The 24,775-nt window shown below is 45.8% G+C and overlaps 1 protein-coding gene and 1 non-coding gene across 7 annotated transcripts in view; one reads left to right on the forward strand and one right to left on the reverse strand.

Annotated features, from left to right (window-relative positions):
• The window catches only part of DYNC2I1 (dynein 2 intermediate chain 1), a 70,035-nt gene that overhangs the window by 5,882 nt on the left and 39,378 nt on the right, over positions 1-24,775 (forward strand). For 4 of the 6 annotated variants that reach the window (XM_040464562.1, XM_040464560.1, XM_040464559.1 and 1 more), the window contains exons 2-11: positions 1,373-1,426; positions 2,577-2,991; positions 5,819-5,910; positions 7,823-8,131; positions 13,000-13,076; positions 15,483-15,537; positions 18,336-18,398; positions 22,166-22,243; positions 22,810-23,026; positions 23,862-23,964. In XM_040464562.1, the coding sequence (XP_040320496.1) occupies positions 1,373-1,426; positions 2,577-2,991; positions 5,819-5,910; positions 7,823-8,131; positions 13,000-13,076; positions 15,483-15,537; positions 18,336-18,398; positions 22,166-22,243; positions 22,810-23,026; positions 23,862-23,964 (1,463 nt within the window). The remainder of the gene's footprint in view (positions 1-1,372; positions 1,427-2,576; positions 2,992-5,818; positions 5,911-7,822; positions 8,132-12,999; positions 13,077-15,482; positions 15,538-18,335; positions 18,399-22,165; positions 22,244-22,809; positions 23,027-23,861; positions 23,965-24,775) is intronic. The other 2 variants (XM_040464561.1, XM_040464563.1) reach the window with 2 other exon arrangements.
• Positions 11,623-11,760, reverse strand: LOC121022988 (U4 spliceosomal RNA). Its single transcript, XR_005787210.1, has one exon. It is a non-coding gene; the product is annotated as a U4 spliceosomal RNA (small nuclear RNA).

Genomic DNA, 24,775 nt, shown 5'->3' on the forward strand with positions numbered 1-24,775 from the left:
CCGTGGGAATGGAGCTCGGCTACCCCCTGCTGTCAGTGGTTTGTCTTTGACCCTCTCCCTACACTGATCTGCAATCCACTCCAGAAGGAACTCAGTACATTTTGTGGTTATAGTATACTTGGGCTAGAATCTTAAAAGTGATTGCTTTGTATTTATTTCTAATTAGCATACTTATGAACTATTGTGAATGATTTTTCTATTTCCCTAATTTTCACACCAAGATTTTTGGTGGCTTATCCACGAATAACTATTCGTTTTTCATTTGTACTACATTAGCTTTGAATCTGAATCTTACAGGGGTGCCTGGGTGGCTCAGTCGGTTAAGCGTCTGACTCTTGGTTTCAGCTCAGGTCACAATCTCACGATTCGTGGGTTTGAGCCCCACATCAGGCTCTGCTCTGACCACACAGAGCCTGCCTGAGATTCTCTCTCTCCCTCTCTCTCCCTCTCTCTCTGCCCCTCCTCTGCTCTCTCTCTCTCTCAAAATAAATAAACTTAAAAATAAAAAAAAATTAAAAAAAATATGGACCTTACAAAAATTTTACCTTTTTTTTTTTGTACCCTCAAAGCAGCGTTTCTCAAAGGGAAAATAAAATAATCTGGATAAATCTCTCTTGTTGTCTACAGAAAACATCCTTGAACAATTTGCTTCGTGAGTTTCTTTTATTATTCAAATATGTCTTGCACGTGGCAGGTGAACTGTATATGGGCCTATGGAGGAGTCACGTTGCTGTGTGCTCAGCCCCTGATAGGGGCAGCCTGCCAGACAGGGACACTTCAGGGGAAGCAGGGACACTTCAGGGGAAACTGCTCCATTGGCAGCTAGAAATGTTGGGCAGTGGGACTAGACATTGACACGGGGCACTGGGTGGCATGGAGAAAGGTGGGGAGTGTGTGTTACCTACTCTTATGAAGTACCCAGAAGAACACATACTATAATCGTTTATAGGTACATTTAGACTAGGGAGTAATTTAAAAAAGTTTTTTTAATGTTTATTTATTCTTGAGAGACAGAGAGAGAGAGAATGAGTGGGGAAGGGGCAGAGAGAGAGGGAGACACAGAATCTGAAGCAGGCTCCAGGCTCCGAGCTGTCAGCACAGAGCCCGACGCGGGGCTCGAACTCACAAACCGTGAGATCATGACCTGAGCCGAAGTCAGACACTTATCCGACTGAGCCACCCAGGTGCCCCAGGAGTAATTTTTTTAAAAGTCTGTATTACTAATGCCTTTCCTTCTAGTAGGTAGTGATTTCTTGCACGTCAATGACTAATTGCCTTTGACTTACATGGCCTAATAAAAAAGCAGCTCACTAGAGCGACAAAATTAGTTTTTTAAACTTTAAAAATTCTAACTTTATAATTTTCTTTTTAGAGAAGAACGAAAGATGATACTTGGAAAGCAGATGACCTCAGAAAACACCTCTGGGTAACATGTTTTAAAGATTTGGGTGGGGGTCCTTTTGGACCTTGGATGGTTTCTTGGAGAGTTTTATTTGGTTTTCAACACAGCCTAACTTTGCTTATGTGTGGCTCATTTCAGAAGCATTCTCGACTCAGAGATAAAGCTGTACGGTTAATAGCTCTGGAACTGTGGGGGGAACGGGGTTGCCCAGCCCAGCGTCCCACCAGCTCCATCAGGTTTCTGTTAGGGTTCAGGGCGTGTGCCGTGTGTGTCTGTGCATGCGCGTGATAGTGTGCACTGTGGGTGCGTATGTGTCTGTGTGGTTTCTCTGTGAGAGTGTGTGTGTGTGTGTGTGTTATGTTTGCATGTGTGTATTTGTGTGTGCACGTGTGTGCGTGTGTGTGTCTGTGTGGTGTGTGTGGAAGGGTCTTGGGCTGTGAAAATTAATTAAAGGAAAAGGGGGTCGGGAGGCCAGCACTGGGGGGGCTCAGACACCACCACTCCACTGTCCACTGCAGACCCGACGGGAAGAGATGCACCTTCCACGTGATACTATTTTGCCAGCCCGGCAGGAGGAAGGAAGGTCTCCTCCTCCCCTGGCGACAGCTCAGCTCACGAGCAGCCACCACACTTCGGGCTCCCAGTTCACCCCTCCCGGCTCCCCCTTTCCTCTGTGAAAGAGCCTCCTCTCCTCTGTTCTGCAGAATCACCTGTGGTTTTGCCACAGCTTAATTGTCCCAGACGGCAATTCTCTGCCGTTCCTGAAGAAACCCATTTTTGTTGGTAAAATAACTGGGGGTTTTATCTTTAAGATTAATGGGTTGAGATCGAGACCTCCTGAGAGTTTTATCAGGGAGAGTGTCCTTGTTCTTTGAGTGGGACCCAGGCTGTTGCTGTCTCAGAGACTTTAAGACACAGTTACAGTATGCCTTTCTTTTTCTTTCTGTTCGGTATAGTATTTCAGATTTGACTTGCCAGCAAAAGTGGATGTCCCTTGTGAACGGGTGCCCGTTGCCAGTCGTAGAAATGCTCCATCACGTTCCGCTTACTGTGGCCTCAGAGACACGTCTTCCAGGCCCATCTTGCTGGGATGGAAAGCAGGGGAAGCTAGTGTGAAGTCACCTCAATGAGCAGGACTCACATTCCGGATTCTGCTTTCTTTCTCTTGGTTTAGGCCGCACACTCAGGTAATCCCAAGGGAGATAAGAAGCACAGAGAAAAGAAGCTTCGTAAGGAGTCAGAAGTGGACTTCCCTGAAGACAAAGAGCAAAAGCATAGGGACCCAGACCGAGACACCAAGCACAGAGAGAGGCCTGCTGAGAGAGACGGTCACGCGTCCAGAGAGAACCCTCGTGGGCACAGAGACCGAGAAAAGCCAAGGGAAAGGAAAAAGAACTCCAGAGACCGGGACCGAGAAAGGCACAAAGAGAAATACCGAGAGCAGGACGCAGACAAGTCTCACAGTCGAGGAAAAGACAGGGACAAGGACAGAGAGCGCAGAGCGAGGAGGGAGGAGCTGAGGCAGACGGCCCAGCACAACCTGCTGGGCTGGCAGCTCCCGGAGCCGACGGAGCGCAGGGCGCGGGCAGGTGCGTGTCTCTGCCGCAGGCGGCCCCGCTTCAAGCCCCCCGTTCGCTGTGTCTTGTCCGCATTTCTCCGTAAAAGAGCTTCCTCGGAGCGGTTGCTCACTCATCATTGTGTTTCCTCTCGTGCTTTTCTAGACGGCTGAGCTTGGGCCTTGAAGGCGTAGGCCTCTGGTGTGTGTGTGTCCTTTTCACTGTTTTCTTTTCGATATTTTAAAACCTCATTCAGTCAGTGAAAGGAGTAACACAGTTTCTCATTTGCTAGAGTTTTACTCTTGAAACTCATTAGATCACCCAAGTAAAGCTGAGTCTACATTGTAAATAAACAAATATAGTGCTATTTATTTATTTATTTATTTATTTTTTTAATGTTTATTTTTGAGACAGAGACAGAGCATGAACAGGGGAGGGTCAGAGAGAGAGGGAGACACAGAATCTGAAGCAGGCTCCAGGCTCCGAGTTGTCAGCACAGAGCCCGACGCGGGGCTCCAACTCACGGACCGTGAGATCATGACCTGAGCCAAAGTCGGACGCTTAACCGACTGAGCCACCCAGGCGCCCCAAAAATAATGCTTTTTGATAAGAATACCTCAAAAGTGTCAGTTTTATCGTAAGTAAGATTTAAATGTTTTTGTCTAAATTTCCAGGATTCTAAGGTGAAGGTGCATGCCCCCGCCTTAAAATGGAAGTATTGTATTTTTTAAATTAAACTAGCTGACATAAACAAAAAGGAACATATTTATTACTATTTTTTAAAATCATGTTTTTTTTTTTTTTTAAGTTCATTTATCTATTTTGATAGACGGAGCATGTGCACACACGAGCAGGGCAGGGACAGAGAGAGAGAGAGAGAATCCTAAGCAGTCTCCGCGCTGTCAGCGCAGAGGCTGAGGTGGGGTTCGATCTCACGAACCGTGAGATCACGACCTGAGCCAAAATCAAGAGACAGACGCTCAACTGACTGAGCCACGCAGGCACCCCACAGAAAGGAATATATTTAAAGAACGTGTAGGAATTGTTAGAATCGTCAGGAAGGCTGGAGATCCTGGTTCCGAAAAGGATGGACACCCAGGCCCTTCATTCCTGTTCGTGTTGCACGCTGTCGCCTTCTGCCGGGCCACTTCCGGTGTCGGCACACAGCTCAGCAGCGACGCAGCTATCGAGGCGTGAGTGCATTTTTGTTGGGTGAGGTATACCTAGGGTTGTGCTTACGGGTTAGCGGGTTCACCACTCGGTAAGTTTAACAGCAACTATCCTATCCGTTGCTTCTTTTTAGTATTATTATATTGATGCTCTTGGTATTTATTTCTAATAAAATCTTTTTTGTTCTCGCATCACTCTTTTGTGGTTGCTACCTGACCTTATTTCTTCAAGGCATTATCGATACGAGTAATCATATGATTAGACTGTTTGACATTCCTTCCCCTTCCTTGGCATTTCCGGGCCCTTCCCATCTCCTCTGAGCCTCCTCTTCTGGGAAGTGTGGCCTTGCTCTTTGGGCTACCTCATCTGCTCCCTCCCTCTGACTGCATCCTTTCTCATGATTTTATACACGCGTCATCTGTTCCTGATTTCCAAGTTTTGGTCCCCAGCTAGGTTTCTTCCCTGAGTTCTGGGCTTACACATCCTCGTGTCCTTTGACATCTGATGGATGTTGCAAACATAATGGGTCCTGACCTGAGCTTCTCAAATCCCCACAAACCCTACTTCCCCAAAGCCTTACCCATTGTAGTTGATGCAGCTGCACCCTTCTCTTCCTCGGGTTGGAAAACCCAGGAGTCACTCTGACCCCACTCTGTCCTGCAGGCTCCCATAACCCGGCCCCTCTCTGCATGCCGCACCTGTCTCCCTGACCCTGTTTGGATCTCTTGTATTCCAGGCTCCTAGAAAAGCAATCAGTGCTCCATAAGGACTTTCTTTCCATGTTCTCTGTTTAATTTTGTCCTCATCTTTTAAAATGGTGATTCTCTTAATTTTAAGCCTAATGACTGTTTTTGTTGTCTGTACAGATTCAAAAGTGAAACTCTAGTTTGACCAGCAGGGAGAGACCTCAAATTGTGGGTAGGGGTGGGTTCTCCTCACCACAGGGGCCTCCCCCATCCCCCAGCCACTGTGCCCTCGGCAGTGGGCTCCAGGAGTTGTGGAGCTGGTGCGGTTCCCGTGGCATCCCTGAGGCAGGCATCTCTTTCTTTGCAGCCAAGCACTTGGTGATGGCCCAGCTTTTCTCCATGGACTGGGCTTTGCTTCCCTGAGTGCTTCTGTCAGTGACCAGGAACTTAGATGGCATGTGTATTTGGGCTGGTGCCCCTCTTGAATTTCCAGCGGGGCTAGTCTCATATTTTCCAGGTTCCCTCCCTGGCAGTTGGCATTGTGATTTCCCTCTTTAGCCCATTTTAAGTTTAGATTCTAGAACTTTCCATTCTTTTTAAAAAGTTTCTTACTTATTTTTGAGAGAGAGAGGGTGCATGTGTGTGCAAGCAGGAGAGAAGCTGGGAGAGAGGGGGAGTTGGGGGGGGGCGGAGAGAGAGAGAGAATCCCAAACAGGTTCTGTGCTTATCGCAGAGCCCAATGTGGGGCTTGATATCATGAACTGTGGGATCATGACCTGAGCTGAAACCAAGAATCAGACGCTCAACTGATTCAGCCACCAGGCACCCCTAGAAATTTCCATTCTTGATACTGGAGGATGTGTTTTAACTGAAGAATCTGTTTTCATAGGTGTTAGTATGTAATAAATAAGTAATATGTACAGTAGAGATTGCAGAAAGATATTAGAAGATCATTTTGATGTGCGAAAGTTTGGAAATGTTGAAAATATGTTCCATTTTTGTAGGCAGCAAAGCAAGAGCGGAAGAGAAGGAGAGGAGAGACGAAGGCGCTGAATGGGGGGACGAAGAGAGGGAGAGGCGGTACCGCGAAAGAAAGGTAGGCCGCAAGCCCAGGAGCGGGTGCTCACGCAGGAGCGTTAGAAACAGTTTGGGAAAGTGTCGGAACAGGATTCAAGGTCTGAGGAAGTTTGCCTCCGCTTTTCCCTCACACGCACGTGTTGTTCTTCTGTTCCAAGAGAAGTACGAGGTGATTTTGGAAAATTTAGGAAATCCAAATAGTAAGAAGGAAATAAAAACAAAGTCCACCCAGAGACAATTATTGATAGTATTTAAGTATTTATCCTGATAGAGTAGGTCTTTGTACGTATCTGTGTGCATGTGTGTGTATACACACATGTTTTCTTCACGTGGAGTTTTACTCTTAGGAACTGTTTAAACGATACATTTGGAGCAGTTTTCTAAGTCCCGTTTCTCTATAATATTATTTTAATGGCTGCGTAATATAACAGTCAATGACATGGGTGTGTCATAGTTTTCTTGGCACATCTGCTCTTTTTGACGCTCAGGTTGCTTCTGGATTTTTTTTATTGTAAAGACATGCATGGGGTAAAGTCTTTCCGTTTATTCATAGTTATTTTCTTCTGATTAATTTCTGGAAATGAACTTGCTAGATGAGAGTAATGTAAACTTACTCCATCTGCTCTACATAAAAGCTGTGATTAGCTGTATCGTCAGAGTGTAATTCCCCGTGTCCTAGGCAGCCGCTGGGCACGATCATAATTTTTAATCTTTGCTAATTTGATCCAGAACAAGGGAGCACTTCTGAGCACTTTATGAAAGGGTTTCCTGCCCTCTTGTCAGTTATTCCCTGTGTGCATTTGCTTCCTTTCCTAACAGAGCAGCTTATTCTGGGAGGACTTTAAAGATGAACTCCCTGCTGGTAACTTATGTTTCCACTTCTGTTTTGAATTTTTTTCATGGAATCTTTGTTTTTATAAGTAAGTTTAAAGTTATGAGGTAGTCAAGTTTGTCTTTATAGTTTTGGTTGTTGATGTAATGCTTGGAGCCTTTTCCCCACCAGCATTATGTAAGTAGTGCCTGTGTTGTGTTTTGGGGCCTTATAATATTTTTTACCCCTTAAGTTTTTAATCCCCATAGAATTGATCTTGGTGACGGGTGTGTGGTAGTAATCTAACTTTACGACCGAGGAGTTTGCCCATATGGTTCCTTTAGGAAGGTTGTCCTGGCAGAGTGAGCAAAGTGGGTGGGAGTCGGGTGAAGGGGAGGAGTAGGGGGGCCGCTGAGCGGCCATGGGGGGTGGTGGGAGGGGGACCACAGGGACAGAGCCCTCCGGCTGTAGAGTGAGCGGTGACAACCTGTTGGCCCTGGTGGAAGGAGAAGGGCATTTCTGTTTGGGGTCCTGGTGAGACATCTGATGATGATCCTATAATTGTGAGCTCGAGCCGGAAATATGACCCACCCACAGCCTGTTCTGCAAATAGCCACGCGTCACCATGGGACAGTGTCACCCGTCGTGGTTTGGGGGTTACAGAGGTGACTAGACAGTGGTGCCCAGTTTTGAGAATCTCCCTGTGGGGGAGCAGACACGTGAACTGCCAGGGACAGGGGCTGGCGGGCACATGGTTCTCTGTTCACAGAAGTCACACATCTCACAGCAGTGAGCGTGGGTCGGTGGAGCGCAGGGTGCAGTCAGAGTTGGGGAGGAGGTGACAAGAATGACCAGGAGAGGCTGCAGAGGAGGGGGCACACCTGCCGCGCTGAGGGGTTTGCACGCGGGTTCCACTTCAGGGTGAAGGCCGGTGTGCTCCGTTGCCTCTAGACTGTGGACTGTGCGGCCGACAGCAGGTATTTCCTTCCAGAAGCACATCTTCAGGGTCAGGATGGAGGAGTGAGCGGCAGCGCGGCTCCCCTGCTTTCGTCACAGCAGGTACGAAGGCCAGCGGCCGTGTTCGTGTGCTGACGCAGTTTTCCGTGGGTCCCGTTCACAGCTGCAGTACGGTGACAGTCAGGACAATCCTGTTCAGTACTGGCTTTACAAAGAAGGAGGCGAGCGGAGACACAGGAGGCAGAAAGAAGCAGATCGAGAGCGGAGACATCAAGAAAAAAGCAGCGTGAGGGAAAAAAGAGACAAGCACTCAAGAGAAAAAAGTAACTCGTTCTCTGACAAGGAAGGGGAAGACAGACACAGAGAGAAGCGTCACAGGGAAGGCGCTCGTCTCGACGAAGAGAGGCATCCCGGTGACACGGGTAGAAAAGAGAGGTCGTCAAGAGAGGAGCTGACGAAAAGAGAGTCCAAGGTACCGTTTCTGACGCTTCGTAGCCTTTGTAGCCATCCCCAGGTCACTACTCTTAGAGAGGAGGTAGATCTCCGTGTGGCCAGATGATAAGACCTGTTGCTGAGAAGTAGTAACCTTGGTAAAGACGTGATTCAGTCTGTGCAGTGTGACCAACAAAGACTGCTGACCTACTAGGAAATAGGAAGTCACGTTTTCTGATTATATCGTGAATGTACTTTTAACATCTATTCAGAAATCTATCATAAAACTGAAATTTTGAAACATTAAAAAGACAGATTTTTTTTTTTAATTTTTTTTTTCAACATTTATTTATTTTTGGGACAGAGAGAGACAGAGCATGAACGGGGGAGGGGCAGAGAGAGAGGGAGACATACAGAATCAGAAACAGGCTCCAGGCTCTGAGCCATGAGCCCAGAGCCTGACGCGGGGCTCGAACTCACAGACCGCGAGATCGTGACCTGGCTGAAGTCGGACGCTCAACCGACTGCGCCACCCAGGCGCCCCCAAAAGACAGATTTTTAAATGGCAAGTAAGTGAATAATTTAGCAAAATGTTTGAATCGGAATTAATAGTATTAAGTTTACAGAACAAAGCCAACAGAACACAAAAATAAAACCATTGCTTGCAAAGGGCCTGACGCTGCAGTTGCTTCATATTTTCCCATACTAATTGTATTTTTTGTTCTCGTCTGTACACTGTTTGCTGTGCTGTTTTTCCAGACTCTGAAGCAAAATGATTTTATTCTCCTGCCTCTTGGCAGTGCTCCCTGTCAGGTGGAAGCAAAGTGAGGGGCAGGTGGTATGAGTCTCGGGGCCTCAGACCTTCAGGGGCACAGACTGTGGTGGCTCAGCCAAAGCCTGGGACTCTGACTGACAGGTGCCCCTCCACGAAAATGTGTCTGGTGGAGGAGTGCGTGTTAAGGATGTCCCAAAAAACCTTTGCAGTCGCTGCCTGGCCTCGTGGCCATCCCAGCTGGCTCTTTGCTGAGTGCGATAAATCAGCCTGGTGCCTGCACCTTGTGGTACCTTTGCCAACACCTTCCCTCACAGCGGGACTGCACCCCTACCCTGTCACCTGCAGCCTCCACCCCTCATCAGAACACTGGTCATGTTTCTTAGCAGTTGTATGACAGGAGCAATTTTGTTAACCATGTGTGTATGTGTGTATCTCAAGTCCCTGGACCTCCCTTGGATCAGCCTCACTGTGTGTTTACATTCATAGCCATGTACTCATGTCAACAAGCTGAGGGAGGCAGTAATTGAGAAGGGACCCTCACCGAGAGGTATTCATCCCTCTTGTGTTTAAAATCGCTTTCCCTAGGGGCACCTGGTGGCTCAGGTGGTTAAGCGTCTGGCTCTTGATTTTGGCTCAGGTCATGATGTCATGGTTCTTGAGTTCAAGCCCCATGTTGGGCTCTGTGCGGACAGTGTGGAGCCTGATTGGGATTCTCTCTCTCCCTCTCTCTCTCTATTCCTCTCCTGCTCACACTCTCTCTTTCTCTCAAAAATAAATAAGTGAACTTTAAAAAACCTTAAAAAAATTATTTCCCTAGATTAAAATATTTTTAGTGTGTTTTTCTATTATTTTATTATGAACATTCTTAAGCATACAGCAAAATCGACAAGTTTCCACCACCTAGATCCTACCACTAACATTGTATTGAACTTGCCTATTTTACGTTCCCTAGATCACATTTAGTTCCTAGAAACAACCTGTTTGGTTCCCCACAGAAATGCCTTTTTGAGACTTGTCACAATATACACATCTAGCCTAAGAAATGGCCCTGTGTTAATAAAACCACTGCCTTCAACAATGCTCTTTCCATAGGGATTAACATAATAATTAGCCCCAAGAGAGACTCTTTTGACAAACTTCTTTCTTTTCAATGATTTGTTCATATTTGTGGACTGGCCACTGTGTGATGGCCTTTGTTCTATGTGCTGAGAACACAGCTGTGAACACAAATTTGTATTTTTGTGGTGTTTAAGTTTCATTGGAGGAGCCGTACAATAAAGAAATAAATAAGTATATAGTACATTAGAAGCGATTAGTGAGCACTGTGTATTTAACATTTCTCTTTGCCGTGACTTTCAGGCGCTCAAAATATGCTTTTTATCTTAGTTACTATGTTAGCCTGGTGATTGATGTAATTACTGCTGAGGTGACCATCAAGTACGAGGGCCAGTGTTACTAACTGTGTAACAGGTGTAAGCCAGGACCGTTCCCGGGGGTCGTGTTCTCCGTCATTCTCTCTCACTTTCTCTGGATGGTTTTTGGTCTGTTATTTTAACTGTGCGTGACTTTTATTGTGTGCCTCCTCCAGTTTCTCTTTTTTGTTTTTAAAGTAGGCTCCACACCCGAGGTAGGGCTTAAACTCACACCCTGAGATTAGGAGTCATGTGCTCAGGCGCCTGGGGAGCTCAGTCTGTTGAGCTTCTGACTTCGCTCAGGTCAGGATCTCACAGTTGGGGAGTTCGAGCCCCGCATTGGGCTCTCTGCTGTCAGCACAGAGCCTGCTTCGGATCCTCTGTCCCCTACTCCCTCCACCCCTCCCCTGGTCGCTCTCTCCCTCTCAAAAATCAATAAACCATTTTTAAGAAATTAAAAAAAAAAGGTTCTCTCCCTCTGCCCCTCTCCCCCACTCACGTGCTCTCTCTTTATAAAATTAAAATATAAAAAGAAAAAATGAGTTGTGTGCTCTGCTGACTGAGCCAGCCAGGGGCCCCCATCCTCTAGTTGTTTTTGTTTTTTTAAAGTTTATTTTGAGAGAGAGAAAGAGAGAGCATGAGCATGAGCAAGCAGGGGAGGAGGCAGGATGGGGGTGGGGAAGAGAGAGACAGAGAGAGAGAGGGAGAGAGAGAGAGAGAGAGAGAGAGGGAGAGAGAATCCCAAGCAGGCTTTGCACTGTCAGCTCAGAGTCTGACTCAGGACTTGATCTCATGAATCACGAGATCATGACTTGAGCTGAAGTCAAGAGTTGGACGTTCAACCAACTGAATGACCCAGGCGCCCCACTCTTTCAGTTTTCAGGGACAAAGAAGGCATGGTTAAGCATAATAACTATAACAGAGTGTCTTCTAAAGGTAACTGAGCAATATTGACTTATCTACCAGAAGAATCCCGTGGCCCTAGCCCTCTATTAACCACTGCTGAACATGGATGTGCTCCTTTCTACTTTTGGGGTAGTGACTTCAACAGGTCCTTGTGGGCATCTGTTGCTAGCCAGAACCCTCCTGACCAGCCCACACAGCTTGGGAACAAAGCACTGAGCTCATGGCTACCTTTTCTTTGTTTTCTTTTTATCTAGATAGCCATTAAATCATAATTTTTCCCTACCTAGAACTACTGATTTCATTTTCTCCCCATTCCAATGTATTTAGTAGACTGATGCCAGACTGTTCTTCCTGTTAAACATGTAATTATACTTTTCTCTAATTAATTTTGGAAGAATTTTTAAGTACAGGAAGAAGTAAAAAAAAAATTTATTCATGATCCCAGACTCAGAGATAATCAATTTAATAGTAAATATGTATATACTTACAATTCTTTTCCTATATGAAGTTTTCAATTAGCAATAATCGCGCCTCGGATAAACCTCATTGGCTACGATACTGTCACTGCGCAAAGCTTCCTATATGAAAATGAACTTTATAAATGAACTTTATAAAAATGCAAAATTAGAGTCATGCTATTTTTTCTCTTCATTCTGGAAAATAAATTAAAAAAATTTTTTTTAAATGTTTTTTTTTTTTTTTTAGAGAGAAAGAAACAGAACCAGCATGGGGGGGGGGGGGGGGCGGCGGAGAGGGGGAGACACAGAATCGGAAGCAGGCTCCAGGCGCCAAGCTGTCAGCACAGAGCCTGACGTGGGGCTTGAACTCACGAACCGTGAGATCATGACCTGAACCAAAGTTGGACACTTACCGGACCGAACCACCCAGGTGCCCCTGGAAAGTGATTTTTAACAACTGGATACTTAATGGCCATCTGGTATCCTTTCCTATGTCATAACCTTATTTATTAACAAGTAACCTAATATTGAACATTCAGGTTTTTTGATTTCATAAATATTCTGTAACGAACAGATTTAAAACCTTAATACGTCTTTCTTTTCTATGAATAATTTCCCAGAAGTAGAATTTATAGGTCGAAGAAAGTATTTGAATAGTTTTAGCTATTTTTAAGGCTTTTGATACACGTTGTGTATTGCCCTCCAGATTGTCTTCCTTAGTGAGTGATTTAGTCCTGTCTTCCTTCTGCTCTCACTCTTCAGGGATCAGTCCCCAGGTCTTGTAAGCTTTCCCTGCCCTAGGGAGGTACTCCCCTTGTCCCCTGGGGTCTTGTCACCAGCCAGCTCTCCCTCCAGACCCCCCACCCTGCAGGTCTTGCTTCCTGCCCGCGCTTATTCAACAGATGCCTCTCTCGTTTCAGTGACCTACCTGGATATGTTGGTTTGCAATCTGATGGTTTTAATTTTATTTTTATAGATTCTCTTAATTCAAGAGAAGATTGTTTACATTCTCTTTTTTGTAGGTAGATGGATCTCTGAAGTAGCCACATTATGTTTGAAAGTGCATAATTTTAAGCAGTGCAAGGGACCAGTCAGATTTATCTGAAAGTAATATGAAATTGATAAGTATAAATTTCTTTGACTTACTGAGGTAATGTGTCATCACCTTTTAGTACACCTTTTCTTATCTTCCTTACATTAAGTATACAATTTACTGAAGCTAGCTGGTAAAAACATACTTTAAAAGATTAGAGATGCTTTTGTGGAATTTTGAGTCCATGCTTGTTTTACAGAGTTCACTAATTAGTTAATTTACTACAATCCATTAATGAATGTCATGGAATTTTCTGTTTCATAGGACAGTGAGCACAGAAATCGGGGTGCAAGTTCAAGGAGAGATCCGACCAGCAGCCAGGAAGGATCATGCGCTCTCTGGTGACTATTATGTGCACTGTGCTTCTTGAAGAATGCTTTAAAATGATTTTTTCTTACCGGTCCTGATTATAGCCAGTAAATGAAAGTGAAGTATGGGTATACTCATGTACTCCTGATACAGCCCCTCCAAATTATATCCTAGGTGCCCTGAAGGAGCTAGGAAGCTTGTTATAAATTATTAGTCTTGTTTTGCTTTTTTAACATCTGCTCATACGAACTTGGAAAGTTAGCGCTGACTTTGGAGTGCGAGCGTGTGTGTGGGGGGGGAGCCTCTGCCCTGTGGCACAGCCGGAGAGGGCGGGGCCGCTGCAGACGGGCTCCTGGCACCCTTCCCTGCCAGCAGGTGCCCCCTGGCCAGTGTGTGTAAGTCAGAGCACAAATCAAATATGCCTTCTTTGGCTTTGTAGCCTTGGTGAGGGCCAGGGTGCAGGCACCAACCTGCTGGAGTGGCAGGCCTGCCCCCTCTTGGGACGTTGGGTAGTCCTCCAGAACCTTTTCTCCGCTGGTGAGGGTCTCAGGAGGGTACCTATTTTGTGTGGGTGTTGTGAAGGTTACGGATTAGAGTTTGTGTGTAAAGTCTCGTTTTTGTAAGCTCTAGAGTTTTTATAAGTTTTTATTTAAATTCCAGCTTAACATGCAGTGTTATATTTTATGTTAAATTCCAGTTAACATATAGCGTTATATTAGATTCGGTGTAGAACACAGTGACTCAGCACTTCTGTACATCACCTGGTGCTCATCACAAGTGCATCCTCGTCCCCAACACCTGTTCCCCCATCCTCCCACCCACCTTCCCTCTGGTGACCAGCAGTGCGTTCTCTGCTTTGTCTCCGTTTCCTGGTTTGTCTCTCTCTCTTTAGGAGAAAAGAATTTGTTTCTTAAATTGCACATGTGAGTGAAATCATGTGGTATTTGTTTTTCTCTGACTGACCTTGCTGACTCCCTAGCTCCATCCGTGTTGTTGCAAATGGCAAGATTTCATTCTTTTTTATGCCCAAGTAATATTCCTGTGTGTGTGTGTGTGTGTGTGTGTGTGTGTGTGTGTGTGTATCACATCTTCCTTATCCATTCATCACTCGGTGGACACTCGGGCTGTTTCCATATCTAGGCTATTGTAGATAATGATGCTATAAACATCAGGGTGCATGTATCCCTTTGAATTAGCATTTTTATATTCTTTGGGTAAAAACCTAGTAGAGTCATTGCTGGCCCTTACGGTACTTGTGTATTTAGCTTTCTGAGGAACCTGCACCCTGTTCTCCACAGTGGCTGCACCAATTCTCGTTCCCGCCAAGAGCGCACGAGGGTTCCTTTTGCTCCACGTCCTGCCAACGCTTGTCATTTCTTGTGTTGTTGATGTGAGCCGTTCTGACAGGTGTGAGGTGATAGCTCATTGTAGTTTTGATTTGTATTTCCATGATAATCTGTGATGTTGAACATCTTGTCGTGTGTCTGTTGACCATCTGGGTCTTCTTTGGAGAAGTGCCCATTTTTTATTTGGATTATTCATTTTTCAGGTGTTGAGTTTTAGAAGTTCTCTATATATTTTGGATACTAACCCTTCATCCGCTATGTCATTTGCAAATATCTTCTCCCATTCCATGGGCGGCCTTTTTAGTTTTGTTGTTTCCTTCACTGTGCAGAAGCTTTTTATTTTGATGAAGGTTACAGATTAGAGTTTGTGTGTGTGCTCTTTTTGTATGTAAGCTCCAGATTTTAATTTGTTCTCTGTGACAACCACGTTTGGTAATTCTTTTTCACAGATCAGGGAAACTCAGGTTAAAAGTACTTTGCCTAAATTTTGAAGTTTGAGCAAACCTAGCAGTTAGTCCTGGGGGTGAAGGTTCCTAGACTTTGTATCGCAGACCTGCTGGGCTGCCTGGGGCTTCTGCTCAGTTCTCTGTTTCTTTAGACCACATGCTGTATTGAATTGGTGAGTCTAGGTTCTGAAAGTGAAGAATCCATTTAAAATTCTGAAAGCCTTAATTTTAGGTCCTAGCTAACATATAGCATGTGATTAAAAAATAGAACTTATTTCGAGTTAAATCTTTCTTTTGGGAATAAAGATATGTTAAACGTAAAGTAATGTTTTTGATTGACCAATAAAATTACAGGAGTTTTCTAGAACTCTCATAAGGATATAGAGTCATACATAGAACTTTGTTAAAACACATAGTTTTTTCCCTCTACTGAGGATATTTTCTTTCTAGGGTTGCTGCTAGAACAATGAAAATGTAGAAAGACCTTAGTATTCCTTGCTCTAATGAAGCAGGCTTTGGAAGTTTGCCAGTGTATAGCATTTCTTAGTCATATCAGATATTGCTAAGAGCTTTCATTGACGTGTAAAATGTTTTAGGTTTCATGTCTTTGTTTAAAATTAATTTTGAATTTGGTCCTACTTTCTAGGTATGCAGAGAGTTTAGTAAGAAATAATGGAAAAGATAAAGACTCAAGAAAGAAGGTAAGACATTTATGTTTATTTTATTTTTAAGTTTATTTATTTTGAGAGCGAGAGAGTGTGAGCAGGGGAGGGGCAGAGAGAGAGAAGGAGAGAGACTCCCAAGCAGGTTCCGTGCTGTTAGCACGGAACCTGACATGGGGCTTGAACCCACAAACCGTGAGATGATGACCTGAGCTGAAATCGAGTCAGACGTTTAACCGACTGAGCCCCCCAGGGGCCCTTCTGTTGATTTTCTTAGGCGGCAAGATTAGCCACGAGTGTCTGTTTGTGATTCCCCTTGATAGCAGAGCCTGAGACAGGCCTTGCCAGCAGGGGAGTTTTTCCTGAGTGCGTATTCCAGGAGGACATAGCAGACATATTTAGGTTAAAAGACTCAAACAGATGGAAAGTGGAAAACTGGACAAGATAAAGCATCAGACGGCAAGTGTGTCATTGCCCCAGTGCCTGCCCTAGTGTCAGACAGAAGTGACTCGGAGACAGATATCGAAGGACCTGCATGATGGTACAACAATTAGCTCACAGGAAGATGCCACAGTTATAAGTGCACGTGCACCTAACAAAAGAGCCTTAAGATACAGAACTAAAGGGAGAAATAGAGAAGCTCTACGGTAGCAGAGCCTTTGGCGCCCCTGGTCACTAGCGGATAGAGCAGCAGTGTTTCACGCAGTACATTAGGCCACTTACAGGAAGGGACAAGCTCCTGGAGACATAAATCACCGCGGCTGCCTCCGGAAGAGTCGGAAGTCAGGCGAGTGAGGGAATTGTGTCAGTTATTAAAGTCTTCCCGCAGGGAAGCCTGGGCTCAGACCTCGCCTGCAAGCTCTGTCTGCAAGCTCTGTCCTACATTTGGCGTCAGCACCAGCACACCGCCCACGGCCCCGCCCTCCCGCCGCGGTCTCCGTGCTGGTGAGCGGTTCTCAGTCTTTGTGTTGCAGCCCCGCGTCATATTTCCCATCAGAGGAGTCTTCATGGAGATGATCGCTGCGAAGTGCTGGGCTCTGGGCTTTTAATTATCATCCAACCATTTTCTTAGTTTGTTGTTTTGTTATTATAGGTAATGTGGCAAGCAGATTTGGGTTATTATTTATGAAGAACAATTTTTTCTGTCACTTTCTTTGGTAGTTGTCTGAAACCCGTGACACTGAGATAATCATCTTTAACATTTGTGCCAAATTTTTATGTGTCGCTTTATTCCATGTACATACACGAAACACATGTACTTTTACATAAATTAGATCACACGGCATGTGTTGTTTTGATGTGGGTTTGTTTTATTCATTCAGTTTTGGGGGCTGGTTGGAGCACTCACCACCTAAGGAAAAAAAGTTAGCCTTACAGAGACTGCTTCCCCTGTATTCTTTTCTCTGTGTCATCTTTTACAGCCGTGTATGAATGTTTATATTTGGTAACTGGGGGCACCTTTTTTCCTCCATGCACACACACCTCCACTCCCCTGCAACATCTTGTTTTTCCTAGTGCATTGTGGAAACCGTTCAGTTCGAGGGGTGCAGACCTCCCTCACGCTTTTTGTGGGTAAATTCTTGAACTGGAGTTGTTGGATGATAATAATATAGATTTTTTTTAATGTTTTCCTTCTATCTCCCACTTCTTTTCATGAGCTCTAGATTAGCACTGTTCATTAGAGTTATAACGTGAGCCACATTTGTAGTTATAAATTTTGTAGTAGTCACATTAAAGAAGCAAAAAAAATTCATTTCAATAATGTTATAATCAATATTTCTGAAATATCTTTTCAACATGTAATCAGTATAAAAAATTATCAGTGAGATATTTTATATTCTTTTTTTTTTTTTTTTTGCCAGTGGAGCAAAATGTATGATTTTTTTTTTTTCCTGAAAGATTCTTGAAGGTATTTGACAGCTTGTTTTGGCTTATGAATTGGGTCATATGTTTTGTAGCATCGATGCTGAGTGTATCTTCGTTGAATTCTTCAGCATTATGGAAAGCCTACAATATGCCAGAGTAATTTTCTGGACACACGGAGAAGTCCTTATTCTCTTCATGGTCATACACCATGCCGTTTCCAGTCTTATGCACTGAATAGTTGTGGGTAGTGATGTCTAGGACCTGTGCCTTCCTGGTGCTGTGACCACTACAGGATTGGAAGTCAGTTTCCTCACCGGTGCAGGGTCACTGGCATTGGGAAGTAGGTCTGGTGGTGCCCCCTTATCCGTGGTTCAGATACCCGCGGGGAGCAACGGGCCGGAAGCAGATGACTGTCTTCGGATGTATCATCAGATGTCAGTAGTAGCCCAATGCTGTGTCACACGCCTGCTTACCCCCCTCCTTTCGCCTCGTCACGTGGGCATTTCACCATCTCACATCATCACAGGGAGGGGCGAATGCAGGACAGTGGGTATTTTGAGAGAGACACCAGAGTCACATAACTTTTATTACAGGATATCGTTATAATTGTTCTGTTTTGTTATTAGTTATTGTTGCTAATCTTTTACTGTGCCTAATTTATAAATTAAACTTAAATTAAATCATAGGTGTCGTATGTATAGGAAAAAACGTGGCATGTGTACGGTTTGGGACCATCCACGGTTTTAGGCATCTATTGGGGGTCTTGGAATGCATCCCTGTGGCTGGGGGGGGACCACAATTATTCCCATTTCTCAGAGGGGAAAACCGAGGCACAGGATTACTTGCCCTCAGTGACCTTGTTTGTGCACCTCGGGGCCAGAACCCAGGTCTTCAGCCACTGAGGGCAGTGCCTTCATGGGGGACCAGGTGTATCAGTGGTTGGCCTGACCGGCTCTGCTATCTTCCACCAGAGCTGCCGAGAGGGCTCCGCGGTGGGGAAGCAGGCTCTGAGGCCAGGAAGTGCAGAAATTGCGGTAAGGAGAGTATGTCTTTTATATTTTGCCAAAGGCATGCTTTTACTCATCATACTTTGCTTTCATACTGCCTCTTTATTAGGGTAATCATTATTCCTTTTATTTATTTATTTAATATTTATTTTGAGAGAGAGACATAGCATGAGCGGAGGAGGGGCAGAGAGAGACGGGTGACACAGAATCTGAAGCAGGCTTCAGGCTCCAAGCTATCAGCACACAGCCCGACGCGGAGCTCCAACCCACAAATCGTGAAATCGTGACCTGAGCTGACGTCGGACGTTTAACCGGCTGAGCCACCCAGGCGCCCCATCATTATTCCTTTTAGACAGCAGAACATTGGTATGAAGGGAAGGAATAGATTTTAATGACATTTAATTTGCATCTGAGAGTCCTGGGTGGTGCCAAAGGCATCTTGTGTATAGGGCTGGAAGGAGATGACTGGTTCACTGGGCAGGAGCTTGGATGCCGCGGCCTTCCTCTGTCAGGGAGAGGAGAAGGTTTTGCAAAGAGCATGGCAGGGAGGAGGTTCCAGCTAAGTGAACAGCCAGCCTTTTCATCTTTGCTCTGTATTCAAATTCAAGAAGGTTGAGGAGGATTGAAGAAGCCAACTAAAAGATGAGATTCGTTATCGGTGAGACAGAGTCAAGGTAACAGATAATTTTCAGAAATATAAGGCAAACCAGGGAGATCAAGGAAATGGCACTATCCTCTTATAAGAGGAGGTCATTGAGAACTGAGCAGTTCTTTCCAGAGCTGACCAGTCAGGCATCAGGCACTGTACTGTCCTAGACTCTGGGCCTAAAGTTCTTTCTTGTCCAGCAAGAAAGCGGGACGCAGGATTAAAATGTGCGAGATGGCTGATGTCTGGGAGGAGACAAGAACCCCGATTAAGGTCCTTGCTCCGTTTTTATTAGGATCAAAAGGCTTACAAACATGTTGATGGACGTGCACAAAGAGACAATAAATCTGGGAACATTAACTCATGGGCATGAGGAAAAGGGGGTTTTGAAGATATATGGTGTTAGAGGTTTGGGTCAATATAAACCAAAATCCTGGCCCGGGGCAGATGGATGTTAACAGCAGACTTGAGGCATCATGTCTGTTTATCTTACCAGCCTAGGGAACAAGACAGACAGAGCTTGCTACCTCAGGGTCAACAAGGCACCTTTCTTTTGCTAATCAGCTCCATTCTGGGCAGCTTCATCCTGCAGTGGCCTATAGCCCTATTTACCTGTTTACTTAATTTGTTCCTTCCTTCCTGTGAGAGCAGCTTTCTGCTATAGTACTAAATTGGGTGAATCCACCCTGCATACCTAATCTTATTTACTTCATATAGCTTTGTATTGGGGCCTTTGCCCTGCCCTCTCTATCCTGGGACCTCTGCCCTCTCTATCCTGGGGCTTTGGCCCTGCCCTGTCTATCCTGGGGCCTGGGCCCCATCCCCTCTATCCTGGAGCCTGGGCCCCATCCCTTCTACCCTGGGGCTTTGGCCCTGCCTTCCCTATCCTGGGGCCTGGGCCCTGCCCCCTCTATTCTGGGGCTTTGGTCCCACCCTCTCTCTCCTGGGGCTTTGGCCCTGCCCTCTCTATCCTGGGGCCTCTGCCCTCCGCCCTCCCCCAACCCCGCCCCGCCCGGGCCCCATCCTGGGACTCCTGTACCTATTTACCTAATCCTGTTTACCCAAACTTGGGTGTGAGCATTCTATGGCTTTGTAATTCTTTATGCCTTGTGAACCCATCAGTGCAGGCTCAGGGAATTCCTAAACTTATTCCCCACACTCTGCTTAATGCTACTGATGAAGGGGCAGTTGGGCTCTGCTGGTGGTACTTTTGTTGTCATCGTCTCTGGCTGGGTTTGAGCTCTGCAGAGAAGTCACACATCGGCCCTGCCGACCCCTGGAGGAGAGGCTGGCCCACTCTGGGAGTGTGTTGTTTGCTGGGACGTGTGCAGAGCCCCTGTGGGTGTGGTGTCAGGGGTCCTCGGGAGCTGAACGGGATTGGGCAGTGTGATGCCCGAGATGTGCTTAAAACTTCTGCACACATTTTTGTTTCTCTTATCAGTTAACAGGTGTCTTATCTGTTGGTGCAATAAATGTAATGTGTCATTCGCTGTAACGTACAGTGACTTTATATGACAGTGTGCCCAAAGGACCTTTTTACGAGTAGTTTTTCCTATAAAGTATCAGCATAAAGTAACTTCCCAACCCCCAGGCAGTGAGGTGTCCTTAATAATCCTGTCAGTCCTGTGCACTTTGAGAAAGTCAGACCAGATATTATCCACTTTGAGGAGCAGCTAGAATCTGTGTGGCGTGAAGTGTTGGTTTTCTGGCACTGTTTACCGCACGGCACTTTATTGGGTTCTAGAAGGCGCCCGGCCACGTCACTGAATGCCTCCCGAACTCCATCTTCTCTTGGCTGGCCCTGTCGTCCTCCTCCAGGCTGTCCGTGCCGTCCTCCTCCTGGCTGGCCCTGCTGTCCTCCTCACACTCAGCACATCCAAGCCATGCTTCCCACCCTCCCCATGGACTCCCTCCCCCACCTCCGTGCATCTTCTGGTTGAGGTGCCAGCATCCTCCCAGTTTTCACCCGTGAAAACCTGGGGATCATTTCTTTCCCACCGTCCTCCTGCCCCTCTGCACCCAAGCCCAGAGGGTCCCCTTTATTGGCGCGCTTGCTCCCCCTGGGATCAGAGCTGGAGTGCTTCTGGGGAACGTTTGGTGTGGGGGCGCTCTCCAGCAAGGGTGGGGCTACCTAGGTGTGGACGTGGGTGTGCTGTGGTCACATTTCTCTCTCAGAGGGTCTCTGTGCTTGAGTGAACAGGAGGGCGTGCGGCAGGGAGGGTTTGCTGGGCCGAGGATGAGGGGTAGGGGAGGTGCCTTATCTGCGCCTGCGTGACACGGAGGTGCTGTGTTGCGGGGCGGTAGGATGTGGACAAGAGGAGGAATGGCTTCGGGGTGGGAAGGACGAGTTTTCTAAACACGTATTTCATTTTTGCTCCCCTCTTATCCTGGAAACCCGGAATATGTTTCTACTTGGTTTTCCTGGTAGCCTCTTACTGTCCTGAAGATCCAGACCAGGGTGGCTTTAGGGTGATCTAAGCTCACCTCCTAAACCCCCAGAGCCTGACAGGGCACGCTTCCCACTGTAGGACTTGGAGAATCCCCCTGGTGAGCCCCAGGCCTGGAGGGCAAAGCCACGAGGCAGGAGCGCTCTGGTCCTGCGGGGCCAGTGTTGGCACAGCCTGTCTGCCCTCCGTGAAGAGAACAGGGACGCTCTGAGAATGCCCTGTTACACATCTCGTCAGAATTGTACGGTTTCTCAGAAAGGACGAGTTCATTAACTTTTGTCTCTTTATGGTCATACTGGTTAGCGAGGTATTTCTTAAAGAATTTGCAGTTAGGTTGTGTTAGTTTTATAAATGCATTTTAAAATTGGGGCGCCTGGGTGGCTCAGTTGGTTCAGCGTCCGACTTCGGCTCAGGTCACGATCTCACGGTTCGTGGGTTCGAGCCCCGCGTCGGGCTCTGTGCTGACGGCTCGGAGCCTGGAGCCTGCTTCGAATTCTGTGTCTCCTTCTCTCTCTGCCTCTCCACCATTCACGCTCTGTCTACCCTTTCTCTCAAAAATAAGTAAACATTAAAAAAAATTTAAATACATTTTAAAGTTAGCAATATTAAATGAATCTTAGAAAACATATTTTCCCAATCTATTTGCAAAATTCAAATTTGCTATTGAATTTTTTTGTTATGTGTTTGGTTTTTGCCTCCAGGAAATTGAAAAGGAAGACACTAATATAGAAAATGCTGGAACTGATGAATATACACCTTGTTTGGAAGATGATTTTGAAGTTTGTATAACAGTTAAAATTTTTCTCAGCTTAAAAATAATTTGTTCTTAAAATTTGCTTAAGTACAGTAACTTAATGGCTTCATTTCTCTCTCTTTGCTACTTTTACTCCACCTGTGTTTCATTTAGGCTTGTTACCAATAACAGGTGCTGGCACCTGTCAGTGCCACCAGGTGATGGGGTTGAGTGATTTTACAGTTTAACCCATTAAGTGCACTGCATCCAAACGTGTGTGTATGTTTGAATGAATGTACGTGTGAGTGGAGTGTGTATATTTACTTACACACACTCTCACATTCTCAGCACAAAAACGTTTGCATGCTTCTGTTGTTAAGAGCTGTCCGTGTATGTAAATCTATACAGTGCAGTTCATTTTTAGAGAATAAGGCAGCAGTCTATACAGATTTATAGCTCAGTGGTGTTGAAATCAGTTAACTATAAAAACCTTTCTTAGCCATAACGAGAATTTTGTCTGTTGTAAGTTCTAATTTGTATGTTTTGTTTCATATGAGTGTTGTTTAAGGTCGGTTTGTCTTAAAGGTTCCAGGGTGTAATTATCATTTGTAGGACTACGAAGATGACTTTGAGGTTTGTGATGGAGATGACGATGTCTCAAATGAACTGGAACCAAAAGAGAACATCGAAGAGCTTCCTCTGGCTAGAAAAAAGGAGATACAAGAAATTCAGGAAGCCATTAATGCAGAAAACGAAAGGATTGGCGAGTTGTCCTGCAAACTGTCTCGGAAGCGAGGTCTGACGGAGGGTGAGAGGGAGGCAGAGACAGGTGCGCATCCGTCTCAGGGGACAGTGGGTGCCCGAGCCTGCACGGTCCTTGTGGGTGGAATTCTTCTAATCTTAGGTGGCAGATGTGTGAGTGTCCCGTGCTCCCACGACGATGCCAGGCGACTGTAACGTGTGATAGGGACTGTCTTCGGGGAAAACAGCTGCACGCGGCCTCTGGTCAGCGCCTGCAGCCTGCGGGTGGCTGTGAGCACGTGTCAGCCTGTGGGCGCTCAGGCAGGAACCGCCAGTCCTGGACGTGGCCCTGCTCCCCTTTCCCCGTCTGCAGCACGTGTGCTTGTTTTCTGAGGCCACTGTCTTTGACCTTCCACAAGGAAAGCGTGTCAGCAGGAGGCTCAGGGTGGGGGCAGCAGAGCCCAGGGCCAGCTCGGGGAGACGGGTTCAGGAATGTGGCCCTCCGAACCGGTCTCGAACACTCCTAAGTGAGCCCTTCTTTCTCGGATTTCCTGTGCAAAATTAGAAACGTGTCCAGCTCAGGAATTCTTGGTATCTCCACGTGATAAATATTTTAAAAGTAAGAGTAAATATTTTAAAGTCACTGAAAGAGAATAAGTAATGATTAGTAATTAATACAACTAATTATGATTAGCAGTTAATATGATATAGTCATCCGAGCGAAAGTTAGGCAGAGTGCTTCTTATGCTCCTGTTTTGCATCCTGCTGCAGAGGTAGCAAAACTGAGATGGCAAGTGCAGACGTATGGAATGTTCTCCCAAGTTTGTAGAGAAACCAGTGTCTCTGAAGCTGGGGAAGCTGTCCTGTGTGAAAGAAGTACTTCAGTTGTACAAAATAGCTTTTTTTGTTGTTTTTTTGTTTAGATGCAAACAGTTCCCCTTCCAGAGCCCCTGTTTGTGGAATTTTCATGGATTTTGCGACAGCCTCACGCCGACAGAAGAGTCGGACTCAGGCCCTTAAGCAAAAGTAGGTGTGTTGGGAATTTGTGAAGGGTATTAATGGAATTTTAATGTACTTCAACATAAAAAAAATAGAGGCCTTCTTTCTTACTTTCACTACGGACTTTAGGTACATTTTTAGATTGTGCTCCACTTGTCCGCGTTCAGACACCATGTTGCTAGTTAAGTGTGTGCACCTCTGTTTACTCCTGCGGCACCTGGGGGCTTCGCCCAAGGTTGGCTGCCACAGGGTCACAGTCGCGCATTCTCTGAACGCAACGGACCCTTCTGCCTGTCCGGGGGCCGCTCCCACTCGAGGTCCATCGCCTAGTGCATCAGTTCCTCGGATGAGGAAGCTGAGGAACCCGGGACGGTTAAGGGTACGAAGGGTCGGTGACACGTACTGAGTGTGACTTTCCTTCCGTGCCTCGGGCACTGTGCTCCCTGTGTGGTAACTGCTTGGCTCCGCCCCTGCAGCCCCATTTTGTATATGAGGAAAGTGAGGCTCCAGGTCGACATCTGGTGAGTGGTGGAGTTGAGTTTTGAACTCAGGACTACAAGACGTCACAGTCCAAGCTTATAATTACCGTACATTTACGAATCTGTACAATCAGAAATTTATGAAAGTCAGAGGAGGTAGGCTCAAGTCAAGGGTCTATCATATTAAATATGATTTAGGAGTAAATGTAAAAATTAAATATGTTTTTAAAAACTGTTTAAAATCCATCATACTATCTAGCTCAGTATATAGCCTTAGTAGGTGCTCAGTAAACTTTCCTGAATGAACAAATAAATCATGAATAATAAGTTTTCACATCATTTTTGTTGTCCTCATATTT

The sequence above is a fragment of the Herpailurus yagouaroundi genome, unplaced genomic scaffold (genome assembly GCF_014898765.1).
Source record: "Herpailurus yagouaroundi ecotype Mexico unplaced genomic scaffold, PumYag 483, whole genome shotgun sequence".
Taxonomy (NCBI): Eukaryota; Metazoa; Chordata; class Mammalia; order Carnivora; family Felidae; genus Herpailurus; species Herpailurus yagouaroundi.